The following is a 14,534-nucleotide window of genomic DNA, read 5'->3' as shown; positions in this document are numbered from 1 at the left end:
TACTAGTCCATGGAATTTTCCAGGCAAGAGTACTGGAGTGGACTGCCATTTCTTCTCCAGGGTATCTTCCAGATCCACAAATTGAGCCCTGGTCTCCAACACTGCAGGAAGATGCTTTACCGTTTGAGCCACCAGGGAAGCCACTATTTCTTCCGTATCCTGATGTTATTGAAATTGCTGGCTAATCACATTCCTTAAATACTGCAACCAACTATGAAGCCCTAGAGAAGGTTAATCTGTATGGATTCAACAGTGACCAACTGAAAAAGTAGGAAACTGGGACACAAGTTTCCATATGGGGTGAGATTGGTTTTGCTTAAGTTTCTGTCATGAGAGTATAATAGTACTCTTTTTTTTTTTTTTAATAATCTTTTGATTTTGGAATGATTTTAGATGTACAAAATAGTTGCAAAGTTGATACAGAGAGTACCCATATACTTTTCACACAACTTCCTTTAATTTTAGCTTTTAGTATCTTTTTAAAAGAATTCTTTTCATTGAATTTTAAATATTTCACCTTTGAATAGCTTAAAAACATTTTCTGAATTTGGACACAATGGTAACATTTGATCTAAAAAGGGTAGATTTCTACACATGAGCCATATATGTGCACATATGTTCATGTATAATGGAAAAAGGAAAAAGAAATGCCAGTGGACAGCTGGGACATATGCTGGACTTAGAAATGGAGGAAAACGTGCCAAATTGGGATTCCAGAGGTTCAAATTCCATTCCTGTGCTTGTTACTGACTTTGTATCATTAAATTTCTTTCTATATCAGTATGTTCAACACAGTAATGAAGGGACCAAAACACATAATCTATATAATCCTTAAACCCAAGATTCTACTGGCCCTCTTCTCCTGTCCAGGCTCTGACATTCACTGACATATTATGGACCCAGAAAGGATGTGAAACGCTGTGGTCAATCAGTATTCAAAGCCACATTAGTTTTACAGGTGGAGGTCATCACATGTTTATTAAGGTACAGCTAAGACTTATGCACAGTATCTAGAAAGCTGTTTCTGAAAATTAAAGCCACAGTACAATTTCAATCATATAAAGCAGTCAGAGGTGACTTCTTTCTTTGCTATGCCCATAAAATATTGTTATCTGCAGAGTGCTGAAACTATATATTGCACTTTGCAAAAGGTGATAGGGCTAACAGAAGCCACTAAAGAATTTCAGCCCTAAAGAACAGAGCACATAAACTGGAAAGTCCTAAACAAGTGAGTACTGTGCCATGTAAGGCAATGCCACAGGATCCCATGAATAAAATATTACATTATCAAGTAATGGGAGGCTTCTTAAATTAAATTGAATGTGATACAAAACTTCAGTACGCTCCCTAAAATTTTGTCAAGTGTAAAAATAAATCAAAAGTATACAAAGTTCTAGATTAATATTTTGTCTACATCATATGTTTGGCATTTGACTAATTTAAAACTTGATTATGTGCTTACTATTCTCTCTTATTTATAATGATTGCACATATGCAAATCCTGATAATCACCAGATAAATGTTTCTAAGAGAAGAAACTATATCACATATATTTTAACCTATAGCACAGGGTAAGACATACATTCACAGAAAGGGAAATTAGGTAAAAGAAGGAAAGTAGAAATACTAGTAGAATGTGAAGAGGTAGAGCCTGTGGCTTTTGAAGTTATTAATAAATAGCTTCAAGAAATCCCAGAGTCCCAGGAAAAGTTAATTTGAGACAATAATTGCTAAATTGCTAAAGGAATTTTGTGTCTTGGGTTACAGGATAAGTCATCATCCAGATCAGAATCACTGACAAAAAGAAAATTCAAATGAAAAAACTGAGGTCTAGATAGGGTTTTATTAATCCAGGTCACATGGTATATTTAATTGTGTCAAAAGCTCTCATCTTCCTTCTTCCGCTTTTTTTCCAAAATTTATTTCTCAAGAAATGGTAAATACCTTCAAGGTCAGGTTCATGCCTCATACTTTCTTTATATGCCCCCACAATATTCAGCAGACGACTCAGAGGACTTACTAAGAGAAGGTACTCAGATGTGTTAAACAGACTTGAATCCATATACTCAAGGCACTTAGGGTTTCTTTACACTATTTTTTGTTTTAACTTTCAATTCCTCTGCCTGCACATTACATGAGAGAAACATGTTGGCAGGGGAAGGCCATTTCACGGTATGACTGATCCCAGAGCTGGACACAGTACAGGGCAGAGGTGGGATACCACTCCTCCTAGTTCTTCCTACCCCACACACTGTTTAATTTCCCCTTAGTTTCACACTATTTCCATCATTTTCTCTACATTTTTCTTCTGCCCTGCCTTGTGTTTTTTTCTTCTTTCTAGCCTAGGACATATGCCCACCCATAGCTCCCATCAGCACTGTTTAGTCCTGTTAATAGCAATGCCAACGCACAATCCAATTCTATACAATTTAATTGGAAAACATGGCTGAATACTTACTTTCCTGGGTACTGCACATGGGGACATAAACATACATAAGATGACCCAGACTGTTCTCTTAAATAGCTCGTAGTGTAAATATAGGGGGAGAAGTATATAATGAATTATGAATTCATGTTAAAGCAACAGAAGGTATATTGGTAACCTATAAAAGAAATGACCAACATTCTGGGAAGGAGAGAATATTTATTAAGCAAATAAATCTAAGCTGGCTTTTGGAAGATGAATGAGAGTTCAGCAAAACCAAAAGAAGGAAAGGACAATTCAGTCAGATGATGACATGTACAAAGGCATAAATGTTTGGTATGGGGCAGTCAGTGTTGCTAGAGAAAAAGGAGATGACTATTCAGAGAGGAACAGACTGATGAATCCTGATGTAGGATACAAGAGAGTACACAGGCACTCTTTTGTCCACATTCCCAGAAGTCTCCACAAAAATCCCCATAAGAGATATTGTTTTTGTTCAGTCCTCTTATACCTTTGACAGCACCATAAAAAGAGCTTCTCCTACAAGTATCTGCTGCTGCTTGGCAGGAGGCAGACCTGAACTGAACCCTAAGCAGGAAATAAAGTTCAGCCAGAGCTACGGCAAAAAGTAGAACCACACAGCTGAGCCCAGCCTAGGTCTGCCAACCCCCAGACTATGTGAAGCCATGAGAAGAGTAAAAGCTTTATGTCATACTACTGAGATGCAGTGATTGCTTGTTGCCCTGCCAGTATAGTCAACTTTGTGTAGTTGTGGTTGTATAGTTGCTAAGTCATGTTCAACTCTTTGGTGACCCCATGGACTATAATCCTCCAGGTTCCTCTGTCCATGGGATTTCCCAGGCAAGAATACTGGAGTGGGTTGCCATTTCCTTCTCTAGGGGATCTTGCTAACCCAGGAATTGAACTAGTGTCTCCTGCATTGACAGACGGATTCCTTATCACTGAGCCACTGGGTAAGCCCATAGCTAACTAGCACACCTGAATTTTCACATGTTCACAGTCACACACCTATAAATATGCTTTCTTTGAGTTGGTGTTTGGAGTTGAGGCTAATTCAGGATACTCAGTAGTGCCAAATGCACTGAAAAGAATGACGAACAAACACTGCAACAGCAGCATGTGGCAAGAACCCAGCAGTGCTTTTTATATTCTTCATGCCAAACACACAATACAGTCTCCTCATTCATAGACAGTAAAGCCTTTCTTGATAGCATGTGAAACTTTACAGAATTAAAGTCTCAGAGACTTACTCTACCAGTATTAAGCCCACATTTGTTAGAAAGTCCTTCCTGTCCTGTATGAGACATGGAGATCCTATTGGTGTGTGCTGATATTAACAATGCTCGTCCCACCATGATGCAAAACTAAAGAAAACAAAAGACTAGTATTTAAATTAGGGCAGAAATAAATGAAAAAGAAACAAAGGAGACTATAGCAAAAATCAACAAAACTAAAAGCGGGTTCTTTGAGAAGATAAATAAAATAGACAAACCATTAGCCAGACTCATCAAGAAAAAAAGGGAGAAGAATCAACTCAAGAAAATTAGAAATGAAAATGGAGAAATCACAACAGACAACACAGAAATACAAAGATCATAAGAGACGACTATCAGCAACTATATGCCAATAAAACGGACAGCTTGGAAGAAATGGATGAATTCTTAGAAAAGTATAACCTTCCAAAACTGAACCAGAATGAAACAGAAAGTCTTAACAGACCCATCACAAGCATAGAAATCAAACTGTAATAAAAAAAAATCTTCCAACAAACAAAAGTCCAGGACCAGATGGCTTCAGAGGTGAATTCTACAAAAAAATTTAGAGAAGAGCTAACACCCATCCTACTCAAATTCTTCCAGAAAATTGCAGAGGAAGGTAAACTGCCAAACTCATTATGTGAGGCCACCATCACCCTAATACCAAACCAGACAAAGATGCCACAAAAAAGAAAACTACAGGCCAATAAAATTGATGAACATAGATGCAAAAATCCTTAACAAAATTCTAGCAAACAATCCAACAACATATTAAAAAGATCATACATCATGACCAAGTGGGCTTTGTCTCAGGGATGCAAGGATTTTTCAATATTTGCAAGTCAATCAATGTGATATACCACATTAACATATTGAAAGGTAAAAACTGTTGATTATCTCAATAGATGCAGAGAAAGCCTTTGACAAAATTCAACACCCATTTATGATAAAAACCCTCTAGAAAGCAGGCATAGAAGGAACATACTGCAACATAATAAAAGCCATATATGACAAACCCACAGCAAACATTATCCTCAATGGTGAAAAATTGAAAGCATTTCCCCTAAAGTCAGGAACAAGACAACAGTGCCCACTCTCACCACTACTATTCAACATAGTTTTGGAAGTTTTAGCCATGGCAAAAAAAAAAAAAAAAAAAAAAAAAAGGAAATAAAATGAATCCAGATTGGAAAAGAAGTAAAACTTTCACTGTTTGCAGATGACATGATCCTCTACATAGAAAACCCTAAAGACACCAACAGAAAATTACTAGAGCTAATCAACGATTATAGTAAAGTTGCAGGATATAAAATTAACACAGAGAAATTCCTTGCATTCCTATACACTAATAATGAGAAAATAGAAAGAGAAATTAGGGAAACAATTCCATTCACCATTGCAACAAAGAGAATAAAATACTTAGGAATAAATCTACCTAAGAAACAAAAGACTTATATATAGGAAACTATAAAACACTGGTGAAAGAAATCAAAGAGGACACAAATAGATAGAGAAATATATCATGTTCATGGATCAGAAGAATCAATATAGTGAAAATGAGTATACTATCCTAAGCAATCTATAGATTCAATGCAATCCCTATCAAGCTACCAACGGTATTTTTCAGAGAACTAGAACAAATAATTTCACAATTTGTATGGAAATACAAAAAACCTTGAATAGCCAAAGCAATGTTGAGAAAGAATAGAACTGGAGGAATCCACCTACCTGACTTCAGACTATACTACAAAGCTACAGTCATCAAAACAGTATGGTACTGGCACAGAGACAGAAATATAGATCAATGGAATAAAATGGAAAGCCCAGAGATAAATCCACACCCCTATGGACACTGTATCTTTGGCAAAGGAGGCAAGACTATACAATGGAGAAAAGATAATCTCTTTAACAAGTGGTGTTGGGAAAACTGGTCAACCACCTGTAAAAGAAGGAAACTAGAACACTTTCTAACACCATACACACACACAAAAAAACTCAAAATGGATTAAAGATATAAATGTAAGGCCAGAAACTCCTAGAGGAAAACAGGTAAAACACTCTCTGACATAAATCACAGCAGGATCCTCTAGGACCCACCTCCCAGAGTGATAGAAATAAAAGCAAAAATAAACAAATGGGACCTAATTAAACTTAAAAGCTTTTGCACAATGAAGAAAACTATAAGCAAGGTGAAAAGACAGTCTTCAGAATAGGAGAAAATAATAGCAAATGAAGCAACTGACAAAGAATTAATCTCAAAAGTATATGAGCAGCTCATGCAGCTCAATTCCAGAAAAATAAATGACCCAATCAAAAAATAGGCCAAAGAACTAAACAGACATGTCTTCAAAAAAGACATACAGATGGCTAACCAATGCATGAAAAGATGCCCAACATCATGCATTATCAAAGAAATGCAAATTAAAACCACAATGAGGTACCACTCATGCCGGTCAGAATGGCTGCTATCAAAAAGTCTACAAACAATAAATGCTGGAGAGGGTGCAGAGAAAAGGGAACCCTCTTACACTGCTGGTGGGAATGCAAACTAGTATAGCCACTATGGAGAACAGTGTGGAGATTCCTTAAAAAACTGGAAATAGAACTGCCATACAATCTAGCAATCTCACTGCTGGGCATACACACCAAGGAAACCAGAATTGAAAGAGACACATGTACCCCAGTGTTCATCACAGCACTATTTACAATAGCTGGGACATGAAAGCAACCTAGGTGTCCATCGGCAGATGAATGGATAAGAAAGCTGTGGTACATATACCCAATGGAATATTGCTCAGCTATTAAAAAGAATGCATTTTAATCAGTTCTAATGAGGTGGATGAAACTGGAGCCTATTATACAGAGCAAAGTAAGTCAGAAAGAAAAACACCAATACAGCATATTAATGCATATGTATGGAATTTAGAAAGATGGTAACAATGACTCTATATGCAAGACAGAAAAAGAGACACAGATGTAAAGAACAGACTTTTGGATTCTGTGGGAGAAGGCGAGGGTGGGATGATTTGAGAGAACAGCATTGAAACATATATATTACCATATGTGAAATAGATCCCCAGTCCAGGTTCAATGCATGAGACAGGGTACTCAGGGCCGGAGCACTGGGATGACCCTGAGGGATGGGATGGGGAGGGAGGTGGGAGAGGGGTTCAGGATGGGGGATACATATACACCCATGGCTGATTCATGTCAATGGATGGCAAAAACCACTACAATATTGTAAAGTAATTAGCCTCCAATTAAAATAAATTAATTAATTTTTAAAAAGTACCCACTAAAATGCAGTATGCACAAAAATGTTCATTGTAGCACTGTTTGCCAAATTGTAAACAACAAAAGAAAAACAGTGAAATGAATTATATAGTAGGGAAACCTCATTCATTTTTTCACTTTTCATTCATTCATTCACTTACTACGATGTTTCAAAAAGATTTAAAGTGGTTCACATAGTGATTTATTTATGCAACCATGAAAAATTATGTTAAAAAACATGTGCACAATGAGAAAATGCTCATGAATATTAAGTGGAAAGGGTGGGATATAAATATTGTGTGTGCAAAAGTAAGATTAAAAACTAATCTTTGTTTAACATGTACAGAAGAAAGGGAAATCCATCAAAATACTATCAATGGTATTTGTCTGGGTGGTAACATTAATTAGGTGAATTTTTTCTATCTCTTTACTTTTTAAGTTTCATAAACTGAGCTTACAATTTTATAATAAAGCTTGTATGTGTGAAAAATATTAAAAGGATAAAGATAATTTTAACACACAAAAAAATGAACTTTCAGAAGTAATAACTTTGTCAGAAAGATATAAAGGGATTATAGCATATAATTAAAGATCCTTCCTGGAAGCATATCTAAGGAAAGGCAGTTGTGATTAGTAGCTCAGTTGTGTCCGACTCTTTGACACCCTATGACTCTTCAGGTTTCCTCTGTCCATGGGATTCTCCAGAAAAGATTGCTGGAAAGGGTTGCCATGCCCTCCTCCAGGGGATCTTCCCAATCCAGGTATTGAACCCAGGTCTCCTGCATTGCAGGTGGATTCTTTACTGTCTGAGCCACCAGGGAAGCCCAAGAATACTGGAGTGGGTAGTCGATCCCATCTCCAGGGGAACTTCTAGACTCAGGAATCGAACCTGGGTCTGCTGCATTGCAGACGGATTCTTTAGCAGCTGAGCAGCTGAGCTACCAGGGAAGCCCAGAAAGGCTATATCATAGCATATTTCCATATACTAGTAAAACTTGTCACCTGCTACCAAAATAAACAGCAAGGAGCATTGTCAGCTTGGATTTTGGAAGGTTCTGTTTCCATGTGGTGCCACCACTGACTTTGGGATGAGGCAAATAAAACTAGAGCCTAGACTAGAGAGTCAGGCTCTCAGTCTACTGAAAATAATGGAGTTAAGAATAGGAACCAAACAAGCTTCCATCTTCTCTCCCATTCTCCTAGGCCTATGCTGTGCTTAGTCGATCAGTCGCGTCTGACTTTTTGTGACCCCATGGACTGTAGTCCACCAGGCTACTCTGTCCATGGGGATTCTCCAGCCAAGGATACAGAGTGGGTTGCTGTGCCCTCCTCCAGGAAATATTCCCAACCCAGAGTTCAAACCCAGGTCTCCCACAGAGCAGGTGGATTCTATACCATCTGAGTCACCAGGGAAACTCAAGAATACTGGAGTGGGAGGACTATCCCTTCTCCAGGGTATCTTCCTGACCAAGGAATCAAACTGAAGTCTTCTGCATTGCAGGTAGATTCTTTACCAGCTGAGCTACCAGGGAAGAGCGAAAGGAAGCTCTTTTTCAGAACCTAAGGAGTCACCATTAGGCATTTAGCTGTTTGAAAATAAAGACTACCACAGGTTGATACATATGCCATGTACTGCTTCTAAGAATTTTCATTTTACATGATTTTTTAATAACAAGGAATATGACACTTGCCTCTAAACATGAATGTCACTTGGGAGAGGTAACATAATGTCAGCACACAGTAAAATGCCAGAAGGGAAATCAAGACCTTTGAACTGCTTAAACCAAGAAGGTCTATCATTCAGCCTGTCTTGGAATCTCCACCTTCTATGGAACTAGAACCATTTTATAAAATACTATTTATATCTCAGAGACAATCATTATAGTAGTAATTCAGTGTTATTCTGAAGGATGTCCTATACTCATTTACCCTACATGAATAATGTAAATGAATCCATTAGACATCATTGCTTAAGTAACAGTACGGTCTTTGGCTAAGAGTAGATTCTATGTTGCTTAAATAAAGAACTGAAAGTTTCTCTCTCAGAAACATCTACATTAAACCACATAGATACTTGAAATAGTGTAAGGAAATTCCATGAAAATATTCAAGTTCTTCCTTAATGTGTTCAGTCAATTTTAATCACAAGTTGTCTTGCATAGTTTTCAATTGTTCCCTTCCAAAAACTAAATATGTCTTGTATTTTACATACTGTAAGATTGCGGCCTGTCACACATATAGAAAAATTGTTGTTTAAAAGCTGCAATGTTTAAAGTGAAATAAAACTTAGGCTTATAGTGGTAAATATTCCTGGATTAATAGAGTTGCAGCAGACACAGATATACTCCAAAAACTGACTGAAGTCTGTGGTATTAGAAAGACAGAAAATTTATCTAGTTTTAGCAAATGTCAAATCAGCAGCCATTGCTTTTAAGATTAATAAAAGATATAATGGCTTCCAGATAGCCTCTAAACAGAGATTACTATGAATGGAGAAGTGATTTACCAACAGTCACCACAATGAGATTTCTTTAAAGGTTACAATCATCAGTTATTTAGCTGAAACACTGCTGAGAATGCCTGGTCATTTCTTGAATAATGCATAATGTTCATTGTAGATTTGATCTGTATTATAACAATAGAGATATTTCTAAAATAATGGAAAAAAACTATCTGTTACCTTCCAATTGCTTAACATATCATTTTCATGAAGTAATTGACTCAGGACATATTACACACTACCACCTGAGTGTGCTTTCTGCACGCATAACTTGCAATAATCTGTACACAATGGGCATCACAAAACAAACTCATCAACCTTTATAGACTTTTAAGAAAAGATATGATGAACACAAGGCAGAATAAAGAACCTTTCTGAAGCAGTAAATTAAAATAATTAAATTTCTATATAGTTGTTTGGGACAAATTTAAATTTAAGCTTTGAAATTTAATTATTAACATGAACAACTCATCACATTAAAAAGATGCTGCCTACATCGTGTAAGCACTTTTCATATAAATTTCCAAATGCCTTCAGGTTTATTCAAGAGACTGCTTGGAGAAGCACGAAGTATAATGTCTACTGTTTTATTGTTGGATTATGAACTGCACTTCACATGATGCTGGAGGCTATTTATATAAGCTTGTTTATCCATAAGAACTTCTTCAAGGGCACAACATACAAGACCTTAGCAAATTAAAATGAATTTCTTTTGATGTTGTTGTTTCATGAATGTTTGATCAGAATGAATAGCAGGTTTGCATTAAAGAACTAGAGGAAAGCAATAAAATATACATATATTGTACAGCAGAACCAGCTTACAGAAAGCGCCCATTGCATTCCTAGCAACCTTTGAGAGCCAGAGTAAATAGTATGAAGTCCCATACTTCAGTACAGTATAGACTTCAGTTCTAGACTATCATCAGATTTCTAATAGAGGGAGTAAACATGTGCCAACTGGATGATCTGTGATAATCTGGATAAAATTTTTTAAATAATAAAGTCTGGTACATAAATTCCAATCGTCCCACTTTTCTCACTGACATCACCATGTTCCTCTATAGACTGAACTTATCCTATGAGCAGAGATAGTATTTTATCTTATTTTTATCCATCTTCATCATTAGTATTTACAGAGCTGAGTTGACTGGAGGTCAAAAAATAAAAATGAATTATTAGCCATAGTCCAAAGTTAAGCGCATTCGCACCTGGAATGTTTGATGATGGTGATAGAAATCAAATATTATTGCTAGAAATAATATCTGATTGGAAGAGCCCTAAACAGAAAAGCAAAACAATGGGATTCTAGTTTTAGATCTTCTAATACTTAACTGTAAGCCCTTTTACATCATTTCCCTCACCTGTTAAATGAGGGCTTAGTTCTGTACTATCTATAAGTGTGCATCTCTAAAAGGCCATGATTCCAGAAGCAAGCAGAATCATCACATTGTAGAAGAATGAACAGGGCTTCCCTGATGGCTCAGTGGTAAAGAAACCAGTCACCAGTTCAGGAGACATGGGTTCGATCTCTGGGTCAGGAAGATCCCTGGAGAAGGAAGTGGCAACCCTATCCAGTATTCTTGCCTGGGAAATCCCATGGACAGAGGAGCCTGGTGGACTATGGTCCAGGGGGGTCACAAAAGAGTCAGACATGATTGAGCAACTAAACAAGAACAAGAAGAGTAGACAGACCATGGAACCATTAGATTTTTCTACTTTGGCAGTAACCACTACCAAGGAAGCCTATAAGCTACCAACTCTCTTAAAGAAAAGATGGAAGTAAAAGATAATTATGGTAAACAAGTTAATATAAGTTCCTCAGTCAATGTATTTTGAATTGAATAAAAAGATTAAGAATATATTTTCTTTTTTTGTGTGATTTCTAACCTGCTACATGTATCCATGCCTCTTACATGATTTGGAATAAACACAAAGACAACCTACTAACTAAACTCTTAAGTATGTACTAGGATCATACTCATATCCTTGGCTTCAGAAAATTGCCCTGTTTTAGTATCTGGAACATGGACTGGTATATTACCAAGTTGACATCAATATTCTTAAGGGTAGAAGGGCTATGTAAGGAAAGCATGAATGTGCCTTGGTCTATTTGTCATGTGCTTCCTCATATTGACACCCTGCCCTTGAGAGCTATCTCTGTTGTATGTTCTTCTCAACCTTCAAATGTCATTCTTATACTTAGAGCAGGAGTCTGTGAACTATGGCTTGTGGGCCAAATTTGGTGGCAGCTGCATGCTTTGCAAGTATGGTTTTATTAGAACACAGCCATTCTTTGTTGTTTATGTGTTATCTATGATTGATTTCATTCTACAATGGCAGAGTTGAGTACTCCCCCAAAACTATTTACTATATACGCCTTTACAGAAAATGTATGCCAACCTCTGCCCCACAGAAATATAACTTGTTACAATTTGCATTCAAATTTTCCTTCTCTAATAAGCATAAGAAACACAATCCCTAAGTAACAATAGCAAAGATGTAAACAGATTCTCACAGGTATCTACATTCATATTATTACACCTCTTAGCACAGAATTGTCAAGTCACTGCTGTTGAACATTCATTTTATTTGAATCCTATGAGACGTTATAGCTTCCTCCAGTATCTTTCCCTACAACAGCAAGAATGCAGGGACTTCACAGGTGGTCATCAAGGTGTAATCACATAGCTAAGAATCTAATTCCTCCCCCAGAGGAGGCTGCCTGCAATTCCATCCCATGTCCAGTTATTCCACGCTCATCAAGGGCCTAGATACAAAGCTAAAGCAGAAAAACCAATAGATCCCATTCCATGCCTTGAGTGATATTGTTAAAGAAAGAAAATCAGTGGCCAACATCACATGTACATCAATAAACACATGCATGCATATTCATATGCTTAAAATCTCATTAATAATTAGATGTTTCAAGAGCATGCAAGAAAATAACCCTCTTAAGTATCAGGGTAAAAAAAACCTAAAGTTTTAATAAATTTTAAGGGTAAGTACATCCAGGATTGGGAGCATAAATACATGTTTATATTTATAAATTGCAGGAACTATGTATAAAGAGTTGAAACAATACATAGATTGATCACTTTGTTAGTCAATAAAATCATTATTCAAAATGCCTGCTACAACTGTACTCTGCTCCCTGCCTCTCTTTGGTAACTAAAATCAGAAAATGTTAGTCCTAACCTTTACCAAATATTCTCTTACCCACCCCCTACTTAATAATAATTTGCATGTATTAGCATAACATAAGTTAAACCCAAGAAACATTTTAATGTAAGTCATTTCAATCTCATTTCCCTGAAACCTTATCTAAAGTGATAGAATATTCAAGCTGACAGACTTTTTGAAAATAAAATAGAAATAGAAGAGGTTTATTTCACCTTCACATGGTGTCTTTCTCATGCAGAGTTCAGATTTCCACATTTGTATCCCTTTAAAGGATTTGATATGCAGGAAAAGAAGAGAGGATGATGGTAAACATTTCATCTCAGAGACACCAACAGACCGCATTCCAGGATCAACAGGGGCTGAAACCTTACCTTTTACTGATGTGTTAGGTGGAGGGCCTTCCATTCGCAAGTTCCATGGAGGGTCCCCCTGGTTAGCAAAGTCCCTCATTTTCAGGTAGCTGATTGTAAGTCGAATGATGGAAGCCTTGTCAAGCTGGCTAGTGATGGCTGCAGGAAGAGGCAACAACTTGGCCAATTCATAGAACTCAAAGTTTTCTTTTCCCCGGCGGGAACGGGCAGCATCCCGGGACTTCTCCTTTCTCAATGCTTGTAAACTGGAATCAAAGAAGTGAAAAAGTGCTGTTTAGAACGTGTGACTCTGTCAATCAGACGAACACTGCTTTTCTTTTTACTTCATCCGCGTCCCCCCTCCCTGCAACCAGCAAAAGTCTACCAAAATTTTCTTCAAATTCCAGGGCCACAGTAAAAGGAGTTCCAGAGAAAGACCACTAAAACCATAAATTCTACCTCTGGGCTTATATGCCATAAACTCATGTGCAATGAGTAAAAATAATTTACTTGATAAGTTTTTCACTCCAATTACCCATGCACTGAGATATAGTCATTGTTTTTGAGACATAAGATTTACAGGTGATGCTGGCTATTATCAGCTATGAGCAATTTAAAACACTGTGATTATAATTATGATTATATAACCATGTATATAATCATAATTATAATGCGTGTGTGAGTGTATGCTCAGTTGCTCAGTTGTGTCCAATTCTTTGTGACCCTACAGACTGTGTTCTACCATGCTCCTCTATCCATGGGATTCTCCAGGCAAGAAAACTGGAGTGGGTTGTCATTTCCTCCTCCAGAGGATCTTCCTTATCCAGGGATAGAACCACATCTCCTATATCTCCTGAATTGGCAGGCAGATTCTCTACCACTGAGCCACCTGAGAAGCCCATTTATAGATCTATTTTCAAGCTAATGGCTTTGTTTATTCAACTATTATCACTATGGGATCTTAAGCCCTCAAAAGTGTAGCTGCTCAGTCATGTCCAACTCTTTGTGACCCCATAGACTGCAGTCCTGCCAGACTCCTCTGTCCATGGGATTCTCCAGGCAAGAATACTAGAGTGGGTTGCCATTCCCTTCTCCAGGGGATCTTCCCAAACCAGGAATTGAACTGGGCCTCCCTCATTGCAGGCAGATTCTTTACCATCTGAGCCACCGGGAAGACTAAATCCTCAAAAGGACACATTTTAAAATATTATTTCTATTACCATCTCAAGGAACAAAGGCTAAACAAAAACACAGTTCACAGAATTAGCAAATGAAATGCTGATGTGCTTCCAGCCCTCAATAAGAATCATAACCTTCAGTCAGATAAAATAAACCTCTCATTGAAAATGATGATTTTAATGGAACTTTATAAATGCACTAGTAATTGGTTGATAAAAGAATACTTTAATTCTTTATTAAGAAGAATACATTCATAGACAGATAGATTCTCTAAGATATTAGAGAATAAAATATATCACCCAGAAAAGTCAAACTTTAAAATAATATAAATTTAATGTTGAAAGATAAAG

The 14,534-nt window shown here is 37.0% G+C and overlaps 1 protein-coding gene across 1 annotated transcript in view; it reads right to left on the bottom strand.

Moving 5' to 3' along the window:
- Nucleotides 1-14,534, bottom strand: part of NPAS3 (neuronal PAS domain protein 3) — an 811,965-nt gene that overhangs the window by 625,915 nt on the left and 171,516 nt on the right. The window contains exon 3 of the mRNA XM_065906065.1: nucleotides 13,027-13,271. Coding sequence (XP_065762137.1) covers nucleotides 13,027-13,271 — 245 coding nt within the window. The remainder of the gene's footprint in view (nucleotides 1-13,026; nucleotides 13,272-14,534) is intronic.

The sequence above is a fragment of the Muntiacus reevesi genome, chromosome 15 (genome assembly GCF_963930625.1).
Source record: "Muntiacus reevesi chromosome 15, mMunRee1.1, whole genome shotgun sequence".
Lineage (NCBI taxonomy): Eukaryota > Metazoa > Chordata > Mammalia > Artiodactyla > Cervidae > Muntiacus > Muntiacus reevesi.
Note: the sequence above shows the minus strand (reverse complement) of the source record. Positions and strands in the feature narration are given on the sequence as shown.